This window comes from Mesitornis unicolor, unplaced genomic scaffold, assembly GCF_000695765.1.
Source record: "Mesitornis unicolor isolate BGI_N332 unplaced genomic scaffold, ASM69576v1 scaffold1164, whole genome shotgun sequence".
Classification (NCBI taxonomy): domain Eukaryota; kingdom Metazoa; phylum Chordata; class Aves; order Mesitornithiformes; family Mesitornithidae; genus Mesitornis; species Mesitornis unicolor.
In genome coordinates, this window is record NW_010177801.1 from 1 (window position 1) to 20,232 (window position 20,232).

General features: G+C 44.9%; 1 protein-coding gene across 1 annotated transcript; it reads left to right on the top strand.

The window, feature by feature from the left end:
• Positions 1-4: 4 nt before the first annotated feature.
• LOC104538852 (5-hydroxytryptamine receptor 5A-like) lies at positions 5-1,668 on the top strand (the record flags this gene model as incomplete). Its single annotated transcript, XM_010182208.1, has 2 exons — positions 5-388; positions 1,336-1,668. Coding segments are annotated over 2 exons (717 nt in total), but the record flags the coding sequence as incomplete, so codon positions are not given.
• Positions 1,669-20,232: the final 18,564 nt, after the last annotated feature.

Sequence of the window (20,232 nt, forward strand, 5' to 3'; positions counted from 1 at the left end):
CTTCGATGTGCTGTGCTGCACCGCCAGCATCTGGAATGTCACGGCCATCGCCCTTGACCGCTACTGGTCCATTACCCGCCACCTGGAGTACACACTCCTCATCCGGCGCCGCATCTCCAACATCATGATTGCCCTCACCTGGGCGCTCTCTGCCTTCATCTCCTTGGCCCCACTGCTCTTTGGCTGGGGTGAGACTTACTCAGAGGACAATGAGGAGTGCCAAATCAGCCACGAGCCTTCCTACACCATCTTCTCCACCTTTGGCGCCTTCTACCTGCCCCTCTGTGTGGTGCTCTTTGTGTACTGGAAGATCTACAAGGCAGCCAAGTTTCGAATTGGATCTCGGAAGAACAACTCCATCACCCCCGTTAGACCAGAAGCCCTGGAGGTAGGTCAACTCGGTTGCATTTTGCTCTAAACAACTGCTAGTAGCAGTCAAGCCCTTGCAGCAGTGGGGGAAAATCAGACGTAAAGTGTGCAAGCAAACAGCATCCCACCAAAGCCCTGTGAATCCTGGAGGCTTTCGAGGGAAAGTTGACTGCAAAGCTTGCAAGCCCAATTTTCTGCCTCCTTCTGAGTCCCCAGCTGAGAACACACAAGGTGTAGCTAAAGCAACTTTGGTCCAAATTGTGAGCCTGAGCTCCACGTGGGCGTGTGGTGACTCACAGATGTCCCTCCGAGGAATGCTGAATCAGTGCTCACCAGCATGAGTGAGGGGTTCACTGTTCCCCCTGTGGGGACACTGTGGGGATGTGAATGGATGGGATCCCCTCTCTGCTGGGGATGATAACCTGGCAAGCATCTGTGGCTTTGAGGAGGTGGTGAATTTACCCACACAGTAGACACACATGCAGAGTGTCCTCGTAAATCCTTCCTGATAGTGGCTGCATCATGTCACGGTGCACAGGCATGGTGACTGGGCACCGTAAAGTCTTCTTGGAGGGAGAAATGAAATGTGTGCTCATTTTCTTGCCTCTCCTACCAAGGACTCTTAAACTCAATGAGTTGAGAGAAAGCAAGGAGACTTTTGTGCACGTGGGTGTGTGCCTGTTCTACTGATCTGATTGTAAATGGGAAATAATCTTATTGCAATGCTCTGTGAGCAATTCCATGTGCTCATATATCACTGCTCTGGTCCCTAGCCTCACTTAAAAATAGTCTCTGTTACCCAGAAGAGGGTTGTGCAACCAATCTCCCCTCCATTAGAGTGTGACATAGATGGCCCGCGTTTGCCCGTGAGCTCTGGCCATCACTTGCGTGGGTTGGTTGTGCACCTGCTGTGTGGGATCTGCTGACTGAGGCACATATGGTGCAACTTCTGTTTGTGTTTGGCAGGTAAAAGAAGCTGCCCAGCAGCCACAGATGGTCTTCACTGTCCGTCATGCCACTGTTACGTTCCAGACGGACGGAGACACATGGAGAGAGCAGAAGGAAAAGAAAGCTGCCCTCATGGTGGGCATCCTTATTGGGGTCTTCGTGCTCTGCTGGATCCCCTTCTTCATCACGGAGCTCATCAACCCCCTCTGCTCATGCGACATCCCACCCATTTGGAAGAGTATTTTTCTATGGCTAGGCTATTCAAATTCCTTTTTTAATCCACTCATCTACACTGCTTTCAACAAAAACTACAACAATGCCTTCAGGAACCTATTCTTTAGACAGCACTGAACAGAAAAAGCTTTCCCACTGCCCCAGGAAGCTGATTTGAAGTCGCAGTGAATCTCACCAGACTCTTGAGTAAGTTCAAAACCACAGATACTGAGGTGATGCTGAAGACTTATCCCCATGGGTCATATGTTCCAGCAACTGTCCCGGTTTCTACGCAGGCTCTCCATCCCAGCCTCTAAGTCAGTTGCTATTTTTCCTGCGAACAGCATGTAAGGATTTCTGTGGCCAGCAGCACAGCGTTCTTCTTCCTCCAGAGCCCCACTGCATTCCTCCTGCCTTTCTGGTGATGTTCTTGGGACTGCTCGGTGGCAGTAATGGTGCAGAGGTGTCTTCTGTCAAGAGTCCTATTTGAAACTCTGGTCTGGCATTCTGCTAGTCTGTCACAGCATTAATCAACTTTATTCCAAAGCTGGGACCCTTTAATGTCAGAAGGTCTCGTGATTATATCTGAAACTAGATATTTTATGGCTTAGTTGAAAAGGCTGCTTGTCTTGTCTTTTGCTGGTAAAGACTGTTAAGTGTTTGTGTTTGGAGAATAAAACCTTCAGTAAGGGTTAAAAGCAGACTGCAAGTACAAAGTCTCTTCTCACATACTTATCAAGAACAAGTTGTGCTATTTGCTATTGGATTCCATGTAGCAAGTTTTAAAAATATTATTTATCGTGAAGGCTTAATGCATGGTGTACCCTGGGATGAGAGAGAATGCATGAGAAATTCACCTCTCCTTCTCTGACTGCTGTATGTGAGCATCTGCCTCAGACCTTTATTTTCAGAAATACCAGTTGTAAATATTAATCTTTGTCTCTGTGTTTCCCATTCTAAACCATAAATGTATCTTGAGCTGCTGTGGGGCAGATTTCTTGGAGTTGCAGGAGATGCAAGGAGTGTATTTCAAATTGCCTGCCAAGGAGGAGCTGTGGTTCACTATTTTTGAGTGCAAATCAGGTCTTCTTGAAACCAAAACAAAGGCTCTACTTATTTTCTGTGAGCACTGGATTTCTGGCAAAGGGTAGTTAATGACCAGCGATGCTTCATTCTGGAAGCATAACCGAACCATAGAGGTGCTCTTCAACAGGGTCCAGACTTAAATATTTCATAGAATCGCAGAATCATCTGGTTGGAAAAGACCTTTAAGATCAATGAGTCCAACCATAAGCTGTCCACTACCAAACTGTGTCTCTAAGCACCTCATCTACCCAAGTTTTAAATACCTCCAGGGATGGTGACTCGATCATCTCCCTGGTCAGCCCATTCCAGTGTCTGATAAGCCTCCCAGTAAAGAAATTTTTCCTAATATCCAACCTAAACCTCCCTTGGCACAACTTGAGGCTGTTTCCTCTCATCCTATCACTTGTTACTTGGGAGAAGAATCTGACTTCCCCCTCCATACAACCTCCTTTCAGGTAAAGAGCAATAAGGTCTCCCCTCAGTCTCCTTTTCTCCAGTCTAAACAACCCCAGCTCCCTCAGCAGCTCCTCATAATTGCTGTTCTCCAGACCCTTCACCAGCTTCTTTGTCCTTCTCTGGACATGCTGCAGTGCCTCAGTGTCCTTCTTGTAGTGAGGAGCTCAAAACTGAACAACCATCCTTCTCTTCCTCCCCTGCTCCCTACCTTTGCAAGTTGCCAATGTAATTACAGTAGTTGGCATTTCACTCCTGGGATCAGAATTACGCATTTTATGCTGCACGACTGGAACACTGACAGGCCTTTAGGTAAAGAAAAGCATGTTTAAACTATCAGTTCTTATGGGGCAGCCACTGAAATCAGAGCAGAACAGAAATTGTGGAGAAAAAGACAAGATGGGAATCTGAACAACATGATTTCATGTCAGATATCTTAGGAATAAGATAAAAAGGGAAAAATGTCAATAAATAATGAGAAAGCTCCCTGGGGAGTCGTAGGATTAGTTCTTATCCTTAGCAGATCGTCAGACATCAGACGTTAAAATTGTCACTGGTCCTTTAAACCAGTCAAAAATCTTGGTAGAGTTGGTAATAAAAGTCCTTTTTTCTTTTCATATCTTGGGACAGGGGGAAATGGAAGCAGAGCTATCAAGTGTTGCAGCTCTTTCAGGACCAGTTAGACAATCATCCATCACGACTGACAGAGATGTAGCTGATCCTGCCTTGTGGCAAGAAGAGAAATAGGATGGCCCTTGAGATCTTTTTCAACACTATTTTATAAAAGTCTGTTAGGAATATTAGGTAAAATCCTGCCCTTGTTGAAAGCAATGGACAAATTCTCAGTAATTTTCAGCAAATCAGGATTTCGTCTAGCATGACTTGTCTTGCCAAAACATAGTTTTAATATTAACTAATTCAAGGAGAAGACAGGTGGAATGGGAGCAATCTTCTAACTCCGCTGAAAGAGTCTCTGTTCTGCACTAACCATATATCAATCTCTCTACAGCTAGTAAAGAGCATTTCCTTTCTTTGTTATATATTTTAAAGTATTATTAGTGTCATCTCTGATGCATCAAAAATTGTAATAAACTCCTGAGTCCTTTTTTTTCCACTCGGGATATAAAGGGTGCATTGCATTCTCTGAACAGTCCATCACCAAGGCAGCACTGTTCTTTTTGGTAATTCACTACTTTTGTTGCATCAAGGGCTGTTTAGCCAAAAATAAGTTGGAAAAAATGCTCCCTTGTCCAAGGCAGACCTTCAGCTAGGCTTGGTGGTGCCTGAAAGTAGGAGACAACTTGTTGGGCCACCATGGCAACACTTCAAACACTGAAGCATGGATTAACTGACAAGTTGGACTTTAGTTCACCTTTTTAACACATAACATCATGTCTACATAACCCTATTTCTGTCCCGGCTGTTTCCATCCTCATTTTTATTTGCTTTTTGATAAGTATTGCAGATTCTCTGTCTCTGTTGTGTGGGATTCTTGCACAGGCTGTGGAATTCACTGCAAACTCAAATTTGTCTCCGGTGTAAGCAGACAAAAATTAAACTGTAATCAGAAGGAAAATTCCCTACTTCTGCTGCAGCTCGGTGCTGGGATGAATCTCCATTTCATTATATCCAGTGCTTATTTATGCTATGCCTTATGTGGGGACAAGGAGACAGAAGAAAATCTTAAAACGACCCTAAATTCTAATTTGTCTGTGGTCACGGATAGTCCTGCATCCTGGTGTAAATTACACCCGCGTTTATTTGACAACCCACATCCCGTACAATCCATATTGATTTTCTGCAAGTAACAACTTCCACCTGGTCGTAAGTTTTGTTCCTATGAACCTCGACATAATTGGCAGCTACGTTATGGGCCAATTTCTACTGTTCTTACTTGAGACTTAAGACCATTGACTTTTTGTCTAAATACCATTCCTGCAGTGCAATATGGTCATGCAGGAAAAATATCAGTATTCTGGAGATTGTGCTGAAGAGTCATATTGAAACATGTCGTGATGGTCCAAGCACAGTGGAGGGGCACAAAGAAACTTTGACTTCTGATCCTGGCTCCGAGGTTTTTTACAAACCTCTCAGCATTCAAACACAGATGCCGAGTGGGCTCCCAGAGACCCAAATTGTGTTTGAAGACATATACAACCCCAGATTCAAAGGACGTATCTTGTCTTCTTGTTCCTGTTTATAAAACAGAATCAGTGGTGTGAAGAGATCTGCCTCACCGAGGCTTTGTGAGGATTAATTAGTAAAGGTTTATCATGTACCAGGAAGGTGGAACACTCTGGTTTGAATGCCAAGCAGCATTATAAATTGGGCTTCTATTTAATTCCTGGGAAGAACATTATTACCCATTATTATTGAGTTTCCTATGCAATTTAATGGCTATATAATACTTCCAGAAAAGATTTAACTAACCTTCTTCCACTTACAACTAATTTCTTTTTTTCCCAATGCTCTGACAGTTCAATGAACATCTGTACAGGAGCCTGATGGCCAGGGCAGCTCCATGCGTGCTGAATGCTGAATGTCTCCTCGCAACGCCGAATGCAGACTGTCAAGGTTCAAGGAGCAGCAGCTCTCCTGGCAGGCTGCTACCATGTTTCCTGTATTTTTTAGGGAGAAGAAAAGGTCACAAAAGACTGCCCTTGGATTACATGACAGGTTGACTGACCACCTTCCTCCTCCACCCCCGTCCCAATGACCTTTCTCCTTGATGCAGGCAGGTCAGGCAGGTGACTCCAGGACACGACCGATCTCGTACAGCCAGAAGTGGGGCCATGCATAACTTCATCCCCTGTTAATTTTCCTGGACTTTTCCTGAAAAATACCACCGAGAGACGTGGCCTTTAAACTGGCAGCAGCAGCTGAAAGTGGGAGTTTCCTGGAAGTAAAGTTGCAGGCAATTAAGGAAATTTCACCTGACAAAGGTAATTAATGACTATTCGTTCCAGCAACTGTTACAGTGAGGTATGACTGACAAAATGTCTAAGTGATTTTTGCAATGTAGTGATTTGAGTTGCTTTTTTTGTGAGGGGCTCATCACCGTTTTACTCTTGGATCCCTTATTTTCCCTGTGTGGGTACAGCAGCAAACTGGGGCATCAGCAAAGTCATAATGAACACAGAACCACAGAATCACAGAATGTTAGGGATTGGAAGAGACCTCAAAAGCTCATCCAGTCCAATCCCCCTGCCGGAGCAGGAACACCTAGATGAGGTTACACAGGAAGGCGTCCAGGCGGGTTTTGAATGTCTCCAGAGAAGGAGACTCCACAACCTCTCTGGGCAGCCTGTTCCAGTGCTCTGTCACCCTCACTGAGAAGAAGTTTCTTCTCAAATTTAAGTGGAACCTCCTGTGTTCCAGCTTGTGCCCGTTACCCCTTGTCCTATCATTGTCACCGAGAAGAGCCTGGCTCCATCCTCGTGCCACTCACCCTTTAAATATTTATAAACATTAATGAGGTCTACCCTCAGTCTCCTCTTCTGCAAACTAAAGAGACCCAGCTCCCTCAGCCGCTCCTCACAATACGGGCATGATTCATGTTCCATGGAGGAACAGTGGGGTAAAACATCCCCAGAAAAATCTACATCCCCACTACGATACCAGCTGAACATCACAAAACTACCAGTGTATTCCTCAAATTTAAGAGGTGGTGAAAGAGCTCTTTAAATCACCATTATTTTCAGTAACACTGAAGTGCTGAGGAAGTTGCAGAACACTGAAAAAGTGCTGAAGTTCTGCCAGTATTTTAAAAGGACAAACTGGGAGAGCCGAGTATTTATAAGCCTAATACAGCTACTGATTTACAGCTTGAAATTGATCCTTGGCAAAAATGTGGAATACCTGATAAAGGAGTTAATGAATTAAAAATTACAGGAAATAAATATAATTAAAGTAAATCACATTTATGTCTTTCTTTGATTGCAGCACATGGTTCATTGCTGATGGTGATATAAAGTATTCACTCTTCAGTAATGAATCTGACTTGACAACACTCAACACTTCCATGAAAAAGTGAAGAAGAAATCAATAGGAGGTTCAAAACTGTCCAATATTTGCTAATGAGTCATGGACTGGAAAAGGTGTAAATACAGAAAATGAAGTCACTTGTACAGAGGCATGAGGATGCAAACCAGCCGGGGGCATTTTAGCCCAGTGCGAGTGGAAGGCACACACCCAGAACCAGTGGGATGGGACCCATGTCGCGGGCGGGGAGGCATGACTATGTCAGGGTGCATCAGGAACTGAACACATGGGACCGTTCAGCATTTTGGGGACAAGCAGATTTATTTCTTACCTGTGCACAGTCTGTGTCCAGCTATGGATTTTATTCTGGTCACTGGAGGGAGGCTGTGATTTCAGTTCACTGCCTTTTCGCTGTTGAAATGCCAGGCAGCAGCCTCAGCATTGCAGTTCTCTCGGCCGTATAATTTCCCATGCTGGCCAAGTCAAATACCTTCCCTAATCATTCTAAAAAGCAAGACAGATGGGCCCTTTCTGTGGGTCCCCCAGTGCATTGCTGTTGTTCCTCTGTCTAACTAATGGTTTCAGGGGTGGGAACAACATCCGCAGTGCACAACATCAGCTGCTTGCTTGGTGGATGGGACCAAGCAGGGCTGGGTCCAGCTCCAGGGATTGGTCCATGGAGCAGGTACTGCCCCACCACCACTTCCTGACAGCAACTGGGATGGGGAAGAAGAAAACAGCTTAGGAATCCACCCTGCCCAGTCCAGTCCCCTTCCCACCACTGGCTGAAAGGGGGGAAATCGCTGTATCATTTAGAATGACCTCCTGCTGCTCAGATCTCCAAGTTTGTTCAAGCACTGGCCTGAAACATTTCATTTTTCATCAGATTGGGGCTGCAACTCTAGGTCAGTGCTTCTTTGTTGTGTCTTTCCATCACCAAATCATGATTACACACAGGTCTCACCAGCCTTGGCTGCTGGCACAGAGGAGCCAGCATCTTTGCTCATCAGTAAAACCTCCTCCTCTCTGGGTTCAAGGTGCCATACGAGCAGCTAAAGTGCCACAAAATCAACTTTTCTACTTTCTCTTGCCTCAGCTACCATGGTTCAACGTTTCAGTCACCTGGCTCTTCATATGACACCCAGTTGGGTGGTCCCAAAGATTAAATCATGGCTGGTCTGGCTCACTTTGCTAAGGTCCATCATGCGTCCCATCTTCCTACTGCTTTCATGATGCTGCATTGGAGCTCTGGCCATCAGGAAGCCATTCACATGTTGGTCATGATGCTGCCTCCACAACATCTCCCTGGCCTGGCACAGCCAGACCAAACAGGGCTGTTTCTAATCTGAAAGAGCTTGCGGCACGTAGATGATGAAAATCAATGTGATCACCTTGCAACACCCTTCTAGATCTGCTAGCAACCTTTTAACCTGCCCTACAGGTTACCTGTGCTCCTGTCAGGCAGGTTTTAGGGGGAAAGAAGAGCTCATGGTCACATAATTTTGCAGTTTGAATGGAGACCTGCTTTCAAGGAGGGAGGGGAGAAATAATTCTGATGCAATGCCAAACTCAGCTCTTTCGACGGGCACCAGAGCATATGGAGCCTCTTGCGCAATTGCCTGGGAGTTGCCGGTCTGTGATGTTTTTTCTCTCCTCTGCTGCTTGCCTGGTGCCAAAGTTTCCAGGTGCACTAAGGCAGGATGCCCCCGCCGTGCATCTTGGACCTTCCACCCGCGCATCATGGCCTCAGGGTGAATATTAAACAGACAGGAGGAGTGCGGCAGATGCGAAGTGCAAGTACACTTGCTGGCACAAAGGGTTACTCAATATATGGAATTTGAATGGGAAAAAGAAGCTGCGGGCCCACTGTATTAAGTAATTAAGCTTTTCTGAGGCTTTTTAAAAGGAGGCAGGTAGATGCCGAGGCGAGATGTTACGGCACACAGCCACGCTCCTCAACTTCCCACAGTTTTGCAGCACAGACCTCAGCCTTGCTGGGGATTTCAGAGCCCATTACCCTGACTAAAGCCCTAGGGCTACTTTATAAGCTGCTAATAGTTGCCAACCAAAATGAGTGTCAGGACTGTTACTAAAATGAGCATTTAAAGCACCTGGAGAAGACTGTAAGTATCATAAACCCTTTATAAATTCCTTCTGAAACCCCAAAAGTGACCAGCGTTTGCATACAGAACACAGCAAATAACTTTTAAATGAAACCTATTTGACAGCAAATGTGCTGCTGCTCCTGAGATCAGCTTCTCCACCACTTTTATTCACATGCATCTCCCAGACAGCACGTACCCACTGCCTTATGTGCTCTACAATGTCTTCCTCAGGTGATTCCTGAATCATTGACACATAACTGTGCCACGCAGGGCAGCTTGAGGAACAAGTCAGCACCTTTGGCCATGCAGATCCCTGCCCATCTTTTGGGGTACACTGGCTAATTCGTCTGGGTGAGAAGCTGCCAGACTGGTTTTCACCCTTCTTCTGTTCCTCATCCCTCTGGCCAGCAGCCCCAGCTCAGCTGCAAATCCCACTCCACATCACTTCTCCTGGCTTCTGTCTTGCTTTCAGGGGTACCCAGAGGAGATCACCAATGTTTTGGCAGAGCCTGTTGTCTTATGTACTGCCATGGTGGTGCTCTCAGAGTCAGGGCTGCTCCTCCTCTCAAGGGCTCATAGTGAAGATAATCACTTCATGAAGCAAATGAGCCATGCCCCAGATCAAATGGGGTAATAAAAAGCTGGTGGGTTGCACAGTTTCCCTCTGAAATGCCTGTTTGCAATGGGCTCTAGGCACTTCAAAAAAGTAGGCCCCCTTCACGGAGGGGGACTTATTTCAGGAAAAGAGGGAATTGTCTCAGTCACTGCCTCTCCAGCACTGTTAATGGGATGTTAATTTGCTTCTTTTAGGATACTCTTTCTTATAGAGGGGCTTGCATGCACCCTATGTGACCTAGCAGACCCTGTGTTCACTGCAGGCACCCAGCACCAGCGCCACCAAGAAGATGAAGGGTGTTGAGCTTTTGCCCCAGCTCTTACCTGATGACGTGGACCTGCCTGCAGCCTGGAGCCAGCCAGAAAGTAAAGAGGCAGCACTGGAGGCATGGCAGAGGGGTAAGAAGAGAGTGGGCGGCTCCCCACGGGCTCTGTGGCTTGGCTTTGCCCCGCAGGAGCCAGTGGCCGCCAGGGCAGCAGGAGCTGCAGGCGACAGACAGTACGCCCTGCTCGGCTCCGCTGCCACAGATTTTGGCAGCAGGCAGACAGCGCGATGACTGTGCTAGCTTGCAGGGAAGGAGATGAGGTTGAAAGCACCATCTGGCCCGCTCACCTTTCCGCTCCTCCATGGCAAGATAAAGAGTCTGTTTGGCAAGACGTGAGGTCAAGGGCTGGGTGTGCTCTTATCAGCTCCAGAGTGATAGCGGAGTGCAGAAAGAGACGGATTATTTTTCATTTCCTTCTGTCAGCAGCCATGCAAGGGGGGAAAATGAGCAATATCCCTTTTATTGTTCCCAGATGTGGTCCTTAGAGATGGTAAGATGCCTAGTGTTTTTTTATTTGAATGGTAATGAAGCACCTAAATAATCCGGATAACCCAAACCTTAGTGCAGGCAATGGAAGGAAAGGCAAAGTGCACTCTCTGCTGCTGAGCAAGAACCCTCCAGCTTTGCAAGATGTCTCGATACTGTGCAAAACGAGCAGCGTGTATATGTTGTTCAGCACTTGGATGCTCAGCTTTGTACAGCTCTTTGTAAGTGGAAAACGTCTTTCTTGCTTACCCTCTACAGCTGTTATAACAGCCCTCTGAACCAGAGCAAATCCACTGTCCTGCTTCCCTTTCCCCTTTGAGTGCTCTGATTTTTGAGATGCTGCAGAGTAGGATTAGCACTGTACATTTCCAGACTCCTTTATCCAGCTTTATGCTCTCTAACATTTCTATTCCAGGAAAAGGCAAAGCCACCCAGCCTGGCTGAAGTCCCAAGTGATGCACATTGCTTGGAGCCACAGAATTCGGGATATCTGCGTGGCATCAGGGAGGAGGCATCTCTGAATTCATTCAAGCCATCCAGCCTCAGGTACTACAGAAACATCCCACAGCACTGAGAAAGCAAGTAAACCAGAATTACCTAGATTGTAGGGTGATATAATTTCTGAAGAACAGTTGATTTATTACTAATAAAATGCAACTTTTTATGCCCAAATGTCCGTAGAAGATTTTAAAGAGATGGGTAAGTGTGGGAGCCTCTTTTGTCCTTTGCTTCCTGAGCGGAGCAGCAGCGGAGGAGTGTGAATATACACACAACAGCTTCCCCGATTCACCGCTCTGAGCGCTCCCACCAAGCAAACAGCACTGCATACCTAAATATACCCAGGAAAATGTGTTCTCCTTGCGCACAATGATCAGCCCACATGCACTAGAAAATGTCAACACAGATGCATAATTTTCCTACAAAACATACACACACTCAAACACACGCACATTTCTTTTTTCATGCTGCATCAACTGTTTTAGCTGTTTTTTTGTTATTTTGCTCTTGACTAGAAAGACTGTGCAAATGTATGAAGGACAAAAATCTGTCTCAGCAAAAACTTAATTACTAAAGTCTCTCTCTGATCAAGGATAAAAGGAAAGGCAAATCAAAGGTAAACTGATTTTCACCAAGGAAAATTCTGTTAGCTTGTTGAATTTTTCTATTGCGTCAATTATATGTGATTTGAGGAGTTAAAAACATTTCCAGAACTCTTTCTGGAGGAAAAGAGATCAGCAAAATGTTTTGAAAATCACTCTGATTGCTCAGGATTGAGTGCTGTTTTATTAATCATTATGTATGAAGGGCTGATGTTACAAATAGAGGCTCTTACACAGAGAGCTAAGAAATAGGAACAGGAACTGGGACACAGAATCACCAAATGGCTGAGGTTGTCAGAGAGGTCATCTGGTTCAACCCTGCTGCTCAAACAGGGCCCCCTGGAGTCGGTCGCCCAGGACTGTGTCCAGATGGCTTTTGAGTATCTCCAAGCATGGAGACTCTACAACCACCCTGGGCAACCTGGGCCAGCACTCAGTCACCCTCACAACAAAAAAGTGTTTCCTGATGTTCAGAGACCCTCCAATGTTTCAGCTTGGGCTCTTTGCCTCTGGTCCTGTCTCTGGGCACCACTGGAAAGAGCCTGGCTCCATCCTCTTGGAAACCCTTCCCTCAGGCTCCCTAACCCTTCTGTTCTCTAGGCTGTACAGCCCCAGCTCTCTCAGCATTAGAGGAGAGAGGCTCCAGCCCTTTCATCATCCTTGTGGCCTTCATTGGACTCTCTCCAGTATGTCCATGTCTCTCTTGTGCTGGAGGGCCCAGAACTGGACACAGCACTTCAGCTGTGACCTCACCAGTGCTGAGTAGAGGGGAAGGATCACCTCTCTCAACCTGTTGGCAACGCTTTGTCTAATGCAGCCCAGGACAGCATTCACCCTCTTTGCTGCAAGGGCACATTGGTGGCTCATGCTCAACACGGTGTCCAACAGGACAACCAGGTCCTTTTCTGCCAAGCTACTTTCCAGCTGGGTGTCCCCCAGCATATATTGGTGCACAGGGTTGTTCCTCCTCAGGTGCAGGTCTTTGCACTTCTTGCTGAACTTTGTGAGGTTCCTGTTGGCCCATTTCTCCAGACAGCTGAGATCCCTCTGGATGGCAACATGACCCTCTGGTGTATCAGCCACTCCTCTCAATTTGATGTCCAGCTGCAAACTTGATGAGGGTACACTCTGTCCCTTCACCCAGATCATTAACGAAGATGTTAAACAGCTGGACATAGTATTGACTCCTGGGGTACACTGATAGTCGCTGGCCTCTAACTAAGACTTCACACCACTGATCACCATCCTCTGGTGCTTTTCATTCATCCAATTTTTAACCTTTCTCACCCTCTGCTCATCCAGCCCAAGCATCGACATCTTCTCTATGAGGATCTTACGGGAGAGTGGCAAAGTCCAGGTAGACAATACAGCTGATAAACATGGTCATCACCAAATGGCATTTTCTGGAGCCTCTTGAAGCCTAACTTCCCATTCAAAAGAAGTGAGGTATTGTTAAAAATACCAGTTTTCTCACTGAGTATGAAAAAAAGCCTACAGACACTAGCTCACATTCAAACACTAAACTTTAAGACTTCTCTATGTAGGTGAGATGAATCTTGGGGTACAAATTAATTTAAAACCAGAAGAAGTACAGAAATACAGAAAATTGGTTTACATTTTTTTCCTCTCTGATGACAGGATAAATCTTGGAGGTTGGCAGACCACTTTTCTCTATTTCCTCTTTTGATTCTCCTCTCACAGATGAAAAAGAGAGATTCATGGAAGGTGAGTTTTGGTCCTCTGGGCCTAGGGCACCTGAGCTGTGAAAACAAATTTTTACTGCTGTATCATGCTGTTGTGCTGTCCATTTGGCTAGCTTCTTTGCTTTCTCTGAGGCCTCTTGGACTCCAGGTAACCTAAGGAAACTTGTCATCTTGAAATTTTGCTGTGTCTCCAAATCACTGCAACTGAAAACTACTATGATATCATGGAAGCAATGAAACGGCAGCCACTACCAAAACTTGTGGTACCCACAGCTATCCTTTGCCATTAGAAACCTCCATCACTTAATCTTTTTTGCTTTTGTGCATGTTTGAACTCTAGGAAAATATTTTGAGTCACATGCTTTGAGTGTTAGGCTCTCTAATTACACCTTGAACAGGTCTAAGTATTTGTGAGGGTCCTGTCTGAGCAACTGGTTAAAAGCAAAAGCTTCTTGGGCCATGGATGCTTCAAATTTTATTCCAAGCATAGAAACTGATAGTAGCAAAACCATAGCGTCTGCACGGCTGGTCTCCCCATCCCCTCTTCTGTAACTTGTGTAATTCACTCTTACTTTCAGTGGCTCATTACTTCAGAGCTAGAATTGGCTGTTAGTTTAAACCTATCAAAATTACCCAAGTGAGATTTTATTTGAAAAGTTTTTAGCTTTAGACTGACAGAAAAACTCACAGGGTCTAGCATGTCATTTGGACAGCAATATGACTGATAACTTTATGTCTTCACATTCATATTCTCTATTGCAATTAAATCTACTTTATTGTTCCGATGTCTGACTGCATAAGGGAGACAGGGATATAGCCTATACTCTGACTTAGATCATTATAGGAAATAATGAAAACTATTTTTTTATAGAGAAAAAATCATTGTCTTCTTTTTGTTATTGCCTTCAGGGTTCATCTGAAGATCTCTTGTAGCTACATGTCTTGTAAGTATTTAAAGTTGGAAAACATCTAATAGCATCTTCTTTTTCTTTCTTCAGAAAAAATAGTGTGAGTTGTGTGGAGGTTGTTTGGTGGTGTGTGGATGTATAATGTGTATGTCAGTTCCACAACTGGGAAGCTAATGAAGAGTGAGGAGTCCCTCCCACAGCTTAAACAACTCTTCTGATCATCAGTCTGACTGGCATTTCTGGGAAAAGCCAATGGTTTGAGGATTAAAGAAAAGCCAGAAATGTGGAGGTCTCAGACAGTAATGTTTGCCATGCATCTCTGCAATTTTTGCCTTAAGGCTGATCTGTCTGTGAAAATGATAAGCCACCATTTTGCCATTGGCTCTAGATGTCTTCAGGAGCTCAAAAACACTCATCCAACCCCATGCACCACCAAGGAGGCAGCCCCATTGTCCTGGTTTGAGCTAAATAGAACTGATTTTCTGTTTAGTGATTTTTCAGCACAGTCTCTTCCAGGTGGCTGAACTTGCTGAAACTAACGGCATGTTTTCCCAGACAGTGTTTACTGCTACAAGTGATAATCACAAGACCACTGTTTCACCATGGGTGCCATATCTGTACCTATGAGGAGAAGCGGACCCAAAACTGACCAACGAGGTATTCCATCCCACATACGTCATACTCAGTATAAAGCTGAGGGACCACGAGTGTCTCGACCCTTACATCTTGGATCCTCCCCTTCTGTCTCAGGCCTCTTCTCTGCCCTCTGCTCTTCTTCTCCTGCAATGGTTGAAATTCGAGCAGAACCCTGCTGGTTCATCTGCCTCCAATCCTGATCCATGTGTTCCTGCATCCTGCTCCCACCTGCTGCTGAGTCCTATCTGGGACTTTTCCAGTGTCCTGCTCCGCAGAGCCTCTGGTGATGTAAGGAGGAGGCAGATGGGGGGAGGATTTTTTATTGGTTTAATATATATATTTGGACATATCTGTATATATTCCATTATTTTCCTATTTACATTGTTATCCTGTAGTATTAATATTATAGTTCCATTATATCTTCATTGTATGTTAGTTTTATTTTCTAACCCATAATGTCTCTCTCCCTTATTCTCTTTCTCTTCCCTTCTGGGAAGGGAAAGGGGTTAATAGAGAGTGTCTGTCCAGGATTTAGTGGCCAGTCCAGCCCTAAGCCACAACACCCGTGTGCCTGGCAGCTGTGTAGCATCTTTGTCAACAGTTCCTTGGGTCTTGTGGCACTTTGATGCTGGCTCATGGAAATGAAGGTTAATTTGGTCAGACAGGAAGAGTTTTTGGCAGCCCTTTGCTGTTCTTCTCTATGGTGCTTCTGCTTGAGATAGTTAAAAGGGACTTTGAAATAGGACAGAGCTCAGAGGTTATAGTTTGATGATAACCCAGTGCATTTCAGGTGTGAGAAAACACTCCATAAATCTGTTAGCCAGAGGGTCTGAGAAATACAAGCATATCTTAATCCAAGATAAAACTTAGATGATAGAAACCATTGTTTTGAGAATAGCTCAATTATTAATTATGTGTTTGGTTTTTTGTTACTTGGTGGGATGGGAGAGAGCACAGTGGGACTTTCTTCTTTAGGCCAAGGTCCTGCTGGTCAAATACCTCCTAGGAGTTTGTAAAATCCATATAGAATAGATTTACTACAGCTACATAATTAGACAATGGGAAATGTATTTTTTTAACAGGTGACACGCTGGTTCTTTGGCTACTGGCCATTCCTTGTAAATAACAACTTGAATGTTCAAAGGCAAAAATATTGATGCCATTTCAAGTGATGTCACCTGTGGTCTCAACAGGAAATCACTCTTTTGCAGTTGAGTACTACAGTAAATATAAAAATCCTTACCACTGGCAACTGCAAGTGTTACGTAAATTTGAGCCTGCAGACAAACCAGCAGGCTGAGCTTCCAATTCACAGTTTCGTGTCAAAAGCACCCATCCTAAAAATGCCAGAGCTGATGCTATTTTACCCTTCAAGAGTCAGTGGAAATAGATGTTGGATATACCAGCTCGATTTCTGAGTGTCTGCTCAAGATGTGAGAGATGGTGGGAGCTCCTGGGTGGGAGCAATGATTCAAAGCTGGCCTATTGACTAGTATTAAATAAGTAATGTGTGGTTCTTGTTTGGTTTTTGAAAGCCCATCAGGCAAATAGGAGGAAGTCACCACTTATCTAAGTGTTGTCTGTTGGTAACACTGCATTTCTTAATAACTGTCAGGTTATTCCCTATCAATTCTACACTGCAAAAGGTTAGAAGGTGCCTGGCTGAAGCAATAATCAGTTTATTACCCACATTATGGTCTGAAAACATGAAAATGTCCAATGGGTTGGTCCTATTCTTGTGTTGCAGTCCTGCCTTTGCCTGGCCATGAGCCCCATGTGGGCTCCCACCCCAAGCCTTGCCTTGGCTTATTCCTGTCTGCATTCCCACAGAGGTGCCCAGCATCACTGGGTTGATGCTGAAAACATTTGCTTGGGAATTGCTGTTGAATGAAGGGAGAGTTTAGAACCAGGTTTCTCACTTCCTATGGGGTTAATATATAATATATACTATGTATTTGTATATGTATAGCTTCAAGCGACAAGTTCGTGGCCAAGCTTCCTTCAGAAGCTTCCTGAGGTCTCTGCTGTTCTCCATTGACCATTGACATGGGCTGCTCCTCTGGGTTCCCTTTCCATCACTGCTAAACCAACCATAGATACCCAGTGCAATCCTGGACACTAGCCTTATGTTTTAAGTATTGCAGTCAGACGCCTAAAGAATGGAGGCAGGCAGTGTGGATCTTGCCTGTGATCTGTGTGCATCCACCATCTCCTTTACTCTTTTACTACCTGTTGTAAAATCCTTCCCTCAAAGGGCTCTGATCCCAGCTGGGGCTTCTTGATGCTTCCCTGCTGCAGATGCCAAAAGGATTTATGGGAAGTGCAAGTTGAAAACAAGGCTCAGAGGAAAAGCTCTCAGTGTAGACCATTTTAAGTGACCACTGCTGGACTGGCAACGCTGGGGAAAAAACCACTCTGCATTTGCAGTTCAGGTTTCCACAAAGTGAGAGCCAGGAGCTTCTCTCCCAGCACTCACTGTGCTGTAACCTCAGACCTGTCTTTCTGAGCCAGACCAGTGGGGAAGGTGCACAGCAAGACTGTGTTCCTGCCTGAGGAGTAACCTACTTGTGAAAACAGGGAGTCCCATTGCCCAAAGCTTGCAGTTGTGACTGTGTTCGTCTCTGAAGCATGCACTGATGTTAAGCAGCGATGATTTGGTGCAAAGCAGGGTTGCCTTTACAGGAAATTTTCTATCCTGTGCTATAGAAGTTGGAAGTGATGCTTCAGCAAACTCTGTAGTGTTACAAAATATGAATTGTCCTCTTTTGACCCACTTAACTAGATGGCCCTTAGTATTTCTTAAGATAATTTTTGCATGTGAGTTATACTGCTCAGATGCATGGTAGTTACTGCTTGATTTGAAAAAAAACATCACCTGCACTCAAAAAGAAAAAAACAACCAAAAAAAACCACAACCCAAAAACCAAAACCAAACCAAACCAAAAAAACAAGAAGAGCTCTTAGCATGGCTGGTTTCACCCTCCTACTCTACAGGCTGTTCTGGGGTCATCATTCTACATTTTATAGCATACATTCTTGTTAAACCCACTCATCCAAAATGCTTTTAAAAGTGGAAAAAGGACAAAGGGAAAGGGTGGACAGAAGAAAAAGGAAAGCTGTAAAGATTGGCAAGGACTTGCCCCTCCAAGCCATCCCATGGTGGGGAAGTGGTGGTTTTGTGGGATGGAAATAACCCATGCGTAGGTGACCCCAGCTTGTGCACTTATCCACCCATAGACCTGGTGGAGCCTCATCCTACTCCTAATTCAGAAATAAACATTGAACAGAGGGAACAAGTCCTAACATCAGAGGAACCAAGGGTAACAAAGCTGGTTAAGGGGCTGAAGCACAAGTCTTATAAGGAGCAGCTGAGGGACTTGGGGTTGTTTAGTCTGGAGAAAGGAAGGCTGAGAGGAGTCCTTATCGCTCTCTACAACTACCTGAAAGGAGATTGTAGTGAGGTGGCTGTGGGTCTCTCCTCACAAGTTACAAATGATAGGACAAGAGGAAATAGTGTCAAGTTATGTCAGGGGAGATTAAGGTTAGACATTAGGAAAAACTTCTACTCTGAAAGGGTTATCAAAGACTGGTACAGGCTGCCCAACCTTGGATGCATTTAAAAGCCATCTAGATATGATGCTCAGGGATACGGTTTAGAAGTGGGCATGGTAGAGTTGGATAACCATTGGATTTGATGATCTTAAAGGTCTTTTCCAACCATAATGATTCTATGACTTTAATGCTTAAAGAAGTAGGAGCTTCTCATCCAGGCTTAGAAACATTTGGTTTAGACCTACATATGTGCTGTGAGGGAGCACAGCTGTGCAGGTAGCCCTGCTATCCAGTCACAGAGAACAGTGGAAGAAGAAAAGAGTATTTGTCAGGTGCATGCTGGTCTTCTTTTGAGTCAGCTCTTGGCTGCAATCCTCAAAGGGCTCTGATATGAGAAGTCGAAGAGAAAATGTAGTCAGAACTGCTTGAATGGTCCACTGGTTTCCAAGACTAAATCAGTAGAAAGAAAAATGTAGATAGCAGTGACAGGAGGACTAGCAAGTTTTTCTGAGCCCACTATTTAGATTTTCAAAAAGCAGCAAAGGATGAAGCGGTAAATACAGATTTTGGAGGGACTTGAACAATTGTGCTCATATTTTCAAAGCATCCTAAAAAGGAAACGTCCATTTGAATTTCTTTAATTTCTCTGAAATCTCAAAACCTTCTACAGATTTCAGAGAAATGGGAGCAAAAAACTTCTCCTGCCATTCTGTGAGTCCAACTGGAAAAGTGCTGAGACAAGAAAACAGCTCTGTGTGGCCAGTCAGACCAGAGCAGCATGCAGCAAATAAAGCAACTGTGGATATTTCTTGTGCAAGGACCTTCATTAAATCACCCTCAGCCTGAGTTGAAAAAAAAGTCACCACAGCTTAGTAGGCTCACAAGAAGAGATTTTTCTTCGGAAAAAGTTTTGAGAGGTTAAGTGAGTTTGCAGTGGTTTTAGCTAGGGATCTGAGTTCAGTGTGCAGTGCTGAATATATCTGTGTTGCTGCTTTGAGTTTGTGCTGGGCTTCACTGGGAAATGAGCTGAAGTCTTGGGATGGAGACATGTCGCAGCTCATGCTCCATTGTGGTTGTGCTGAGCTGTTCGTATCTCCTCCAATTTTACTATGTGTAATCAATCCACAGTTTCATCCCAGAAAGTAATGGTTAAGTGTAGTACCATGGAGCAACACATTCCCTGTCTCCTTGAGTATCTGTATTGCCCTCCCTCCTGTGTCACCCATGGTTGTTTGCAAGCCAGAAGGTCTGGGTTTGAACAGCCAGTTCACCGCTGTCCTGCAATTTGGAAACCCTGTTTTCATGTCAATATATAGAGCTAGTAGAGGAAAAAAAAAATCACCTTCTCTCAATACAAGATCCCTGAGGATCACTGTGAAGATTCATGAGGCTCTTGCCATCACTTTCCTTTTGCACACCACAGATCAGAGCTTCTCCCACTGCTGCTTTACATCCACCTGTTTCCTCTCTCACATAGAGAGTCTGACTATAGAAGCCCTCCTCAATAGGAACCAAAGTGTTATTCAACCAGATACAAAGAAGCCAAATTTTGCCAGGGCAGTTAACTGTGGGAAGAGCTAACCAAGCAGTTTAACAAAGCAAATAACTGTTTTTTCTAGAAGACTCAGACCAGAAGAGGCAGAAAGGCTGAGGCTGGTCAAGGAAACACAGGGTAGAAACCTATGGAAATCATAGTAAGAGGGCATCTTGTGGGATGATCCCACTAGGGACTCAGAGATCTGGGATTATTA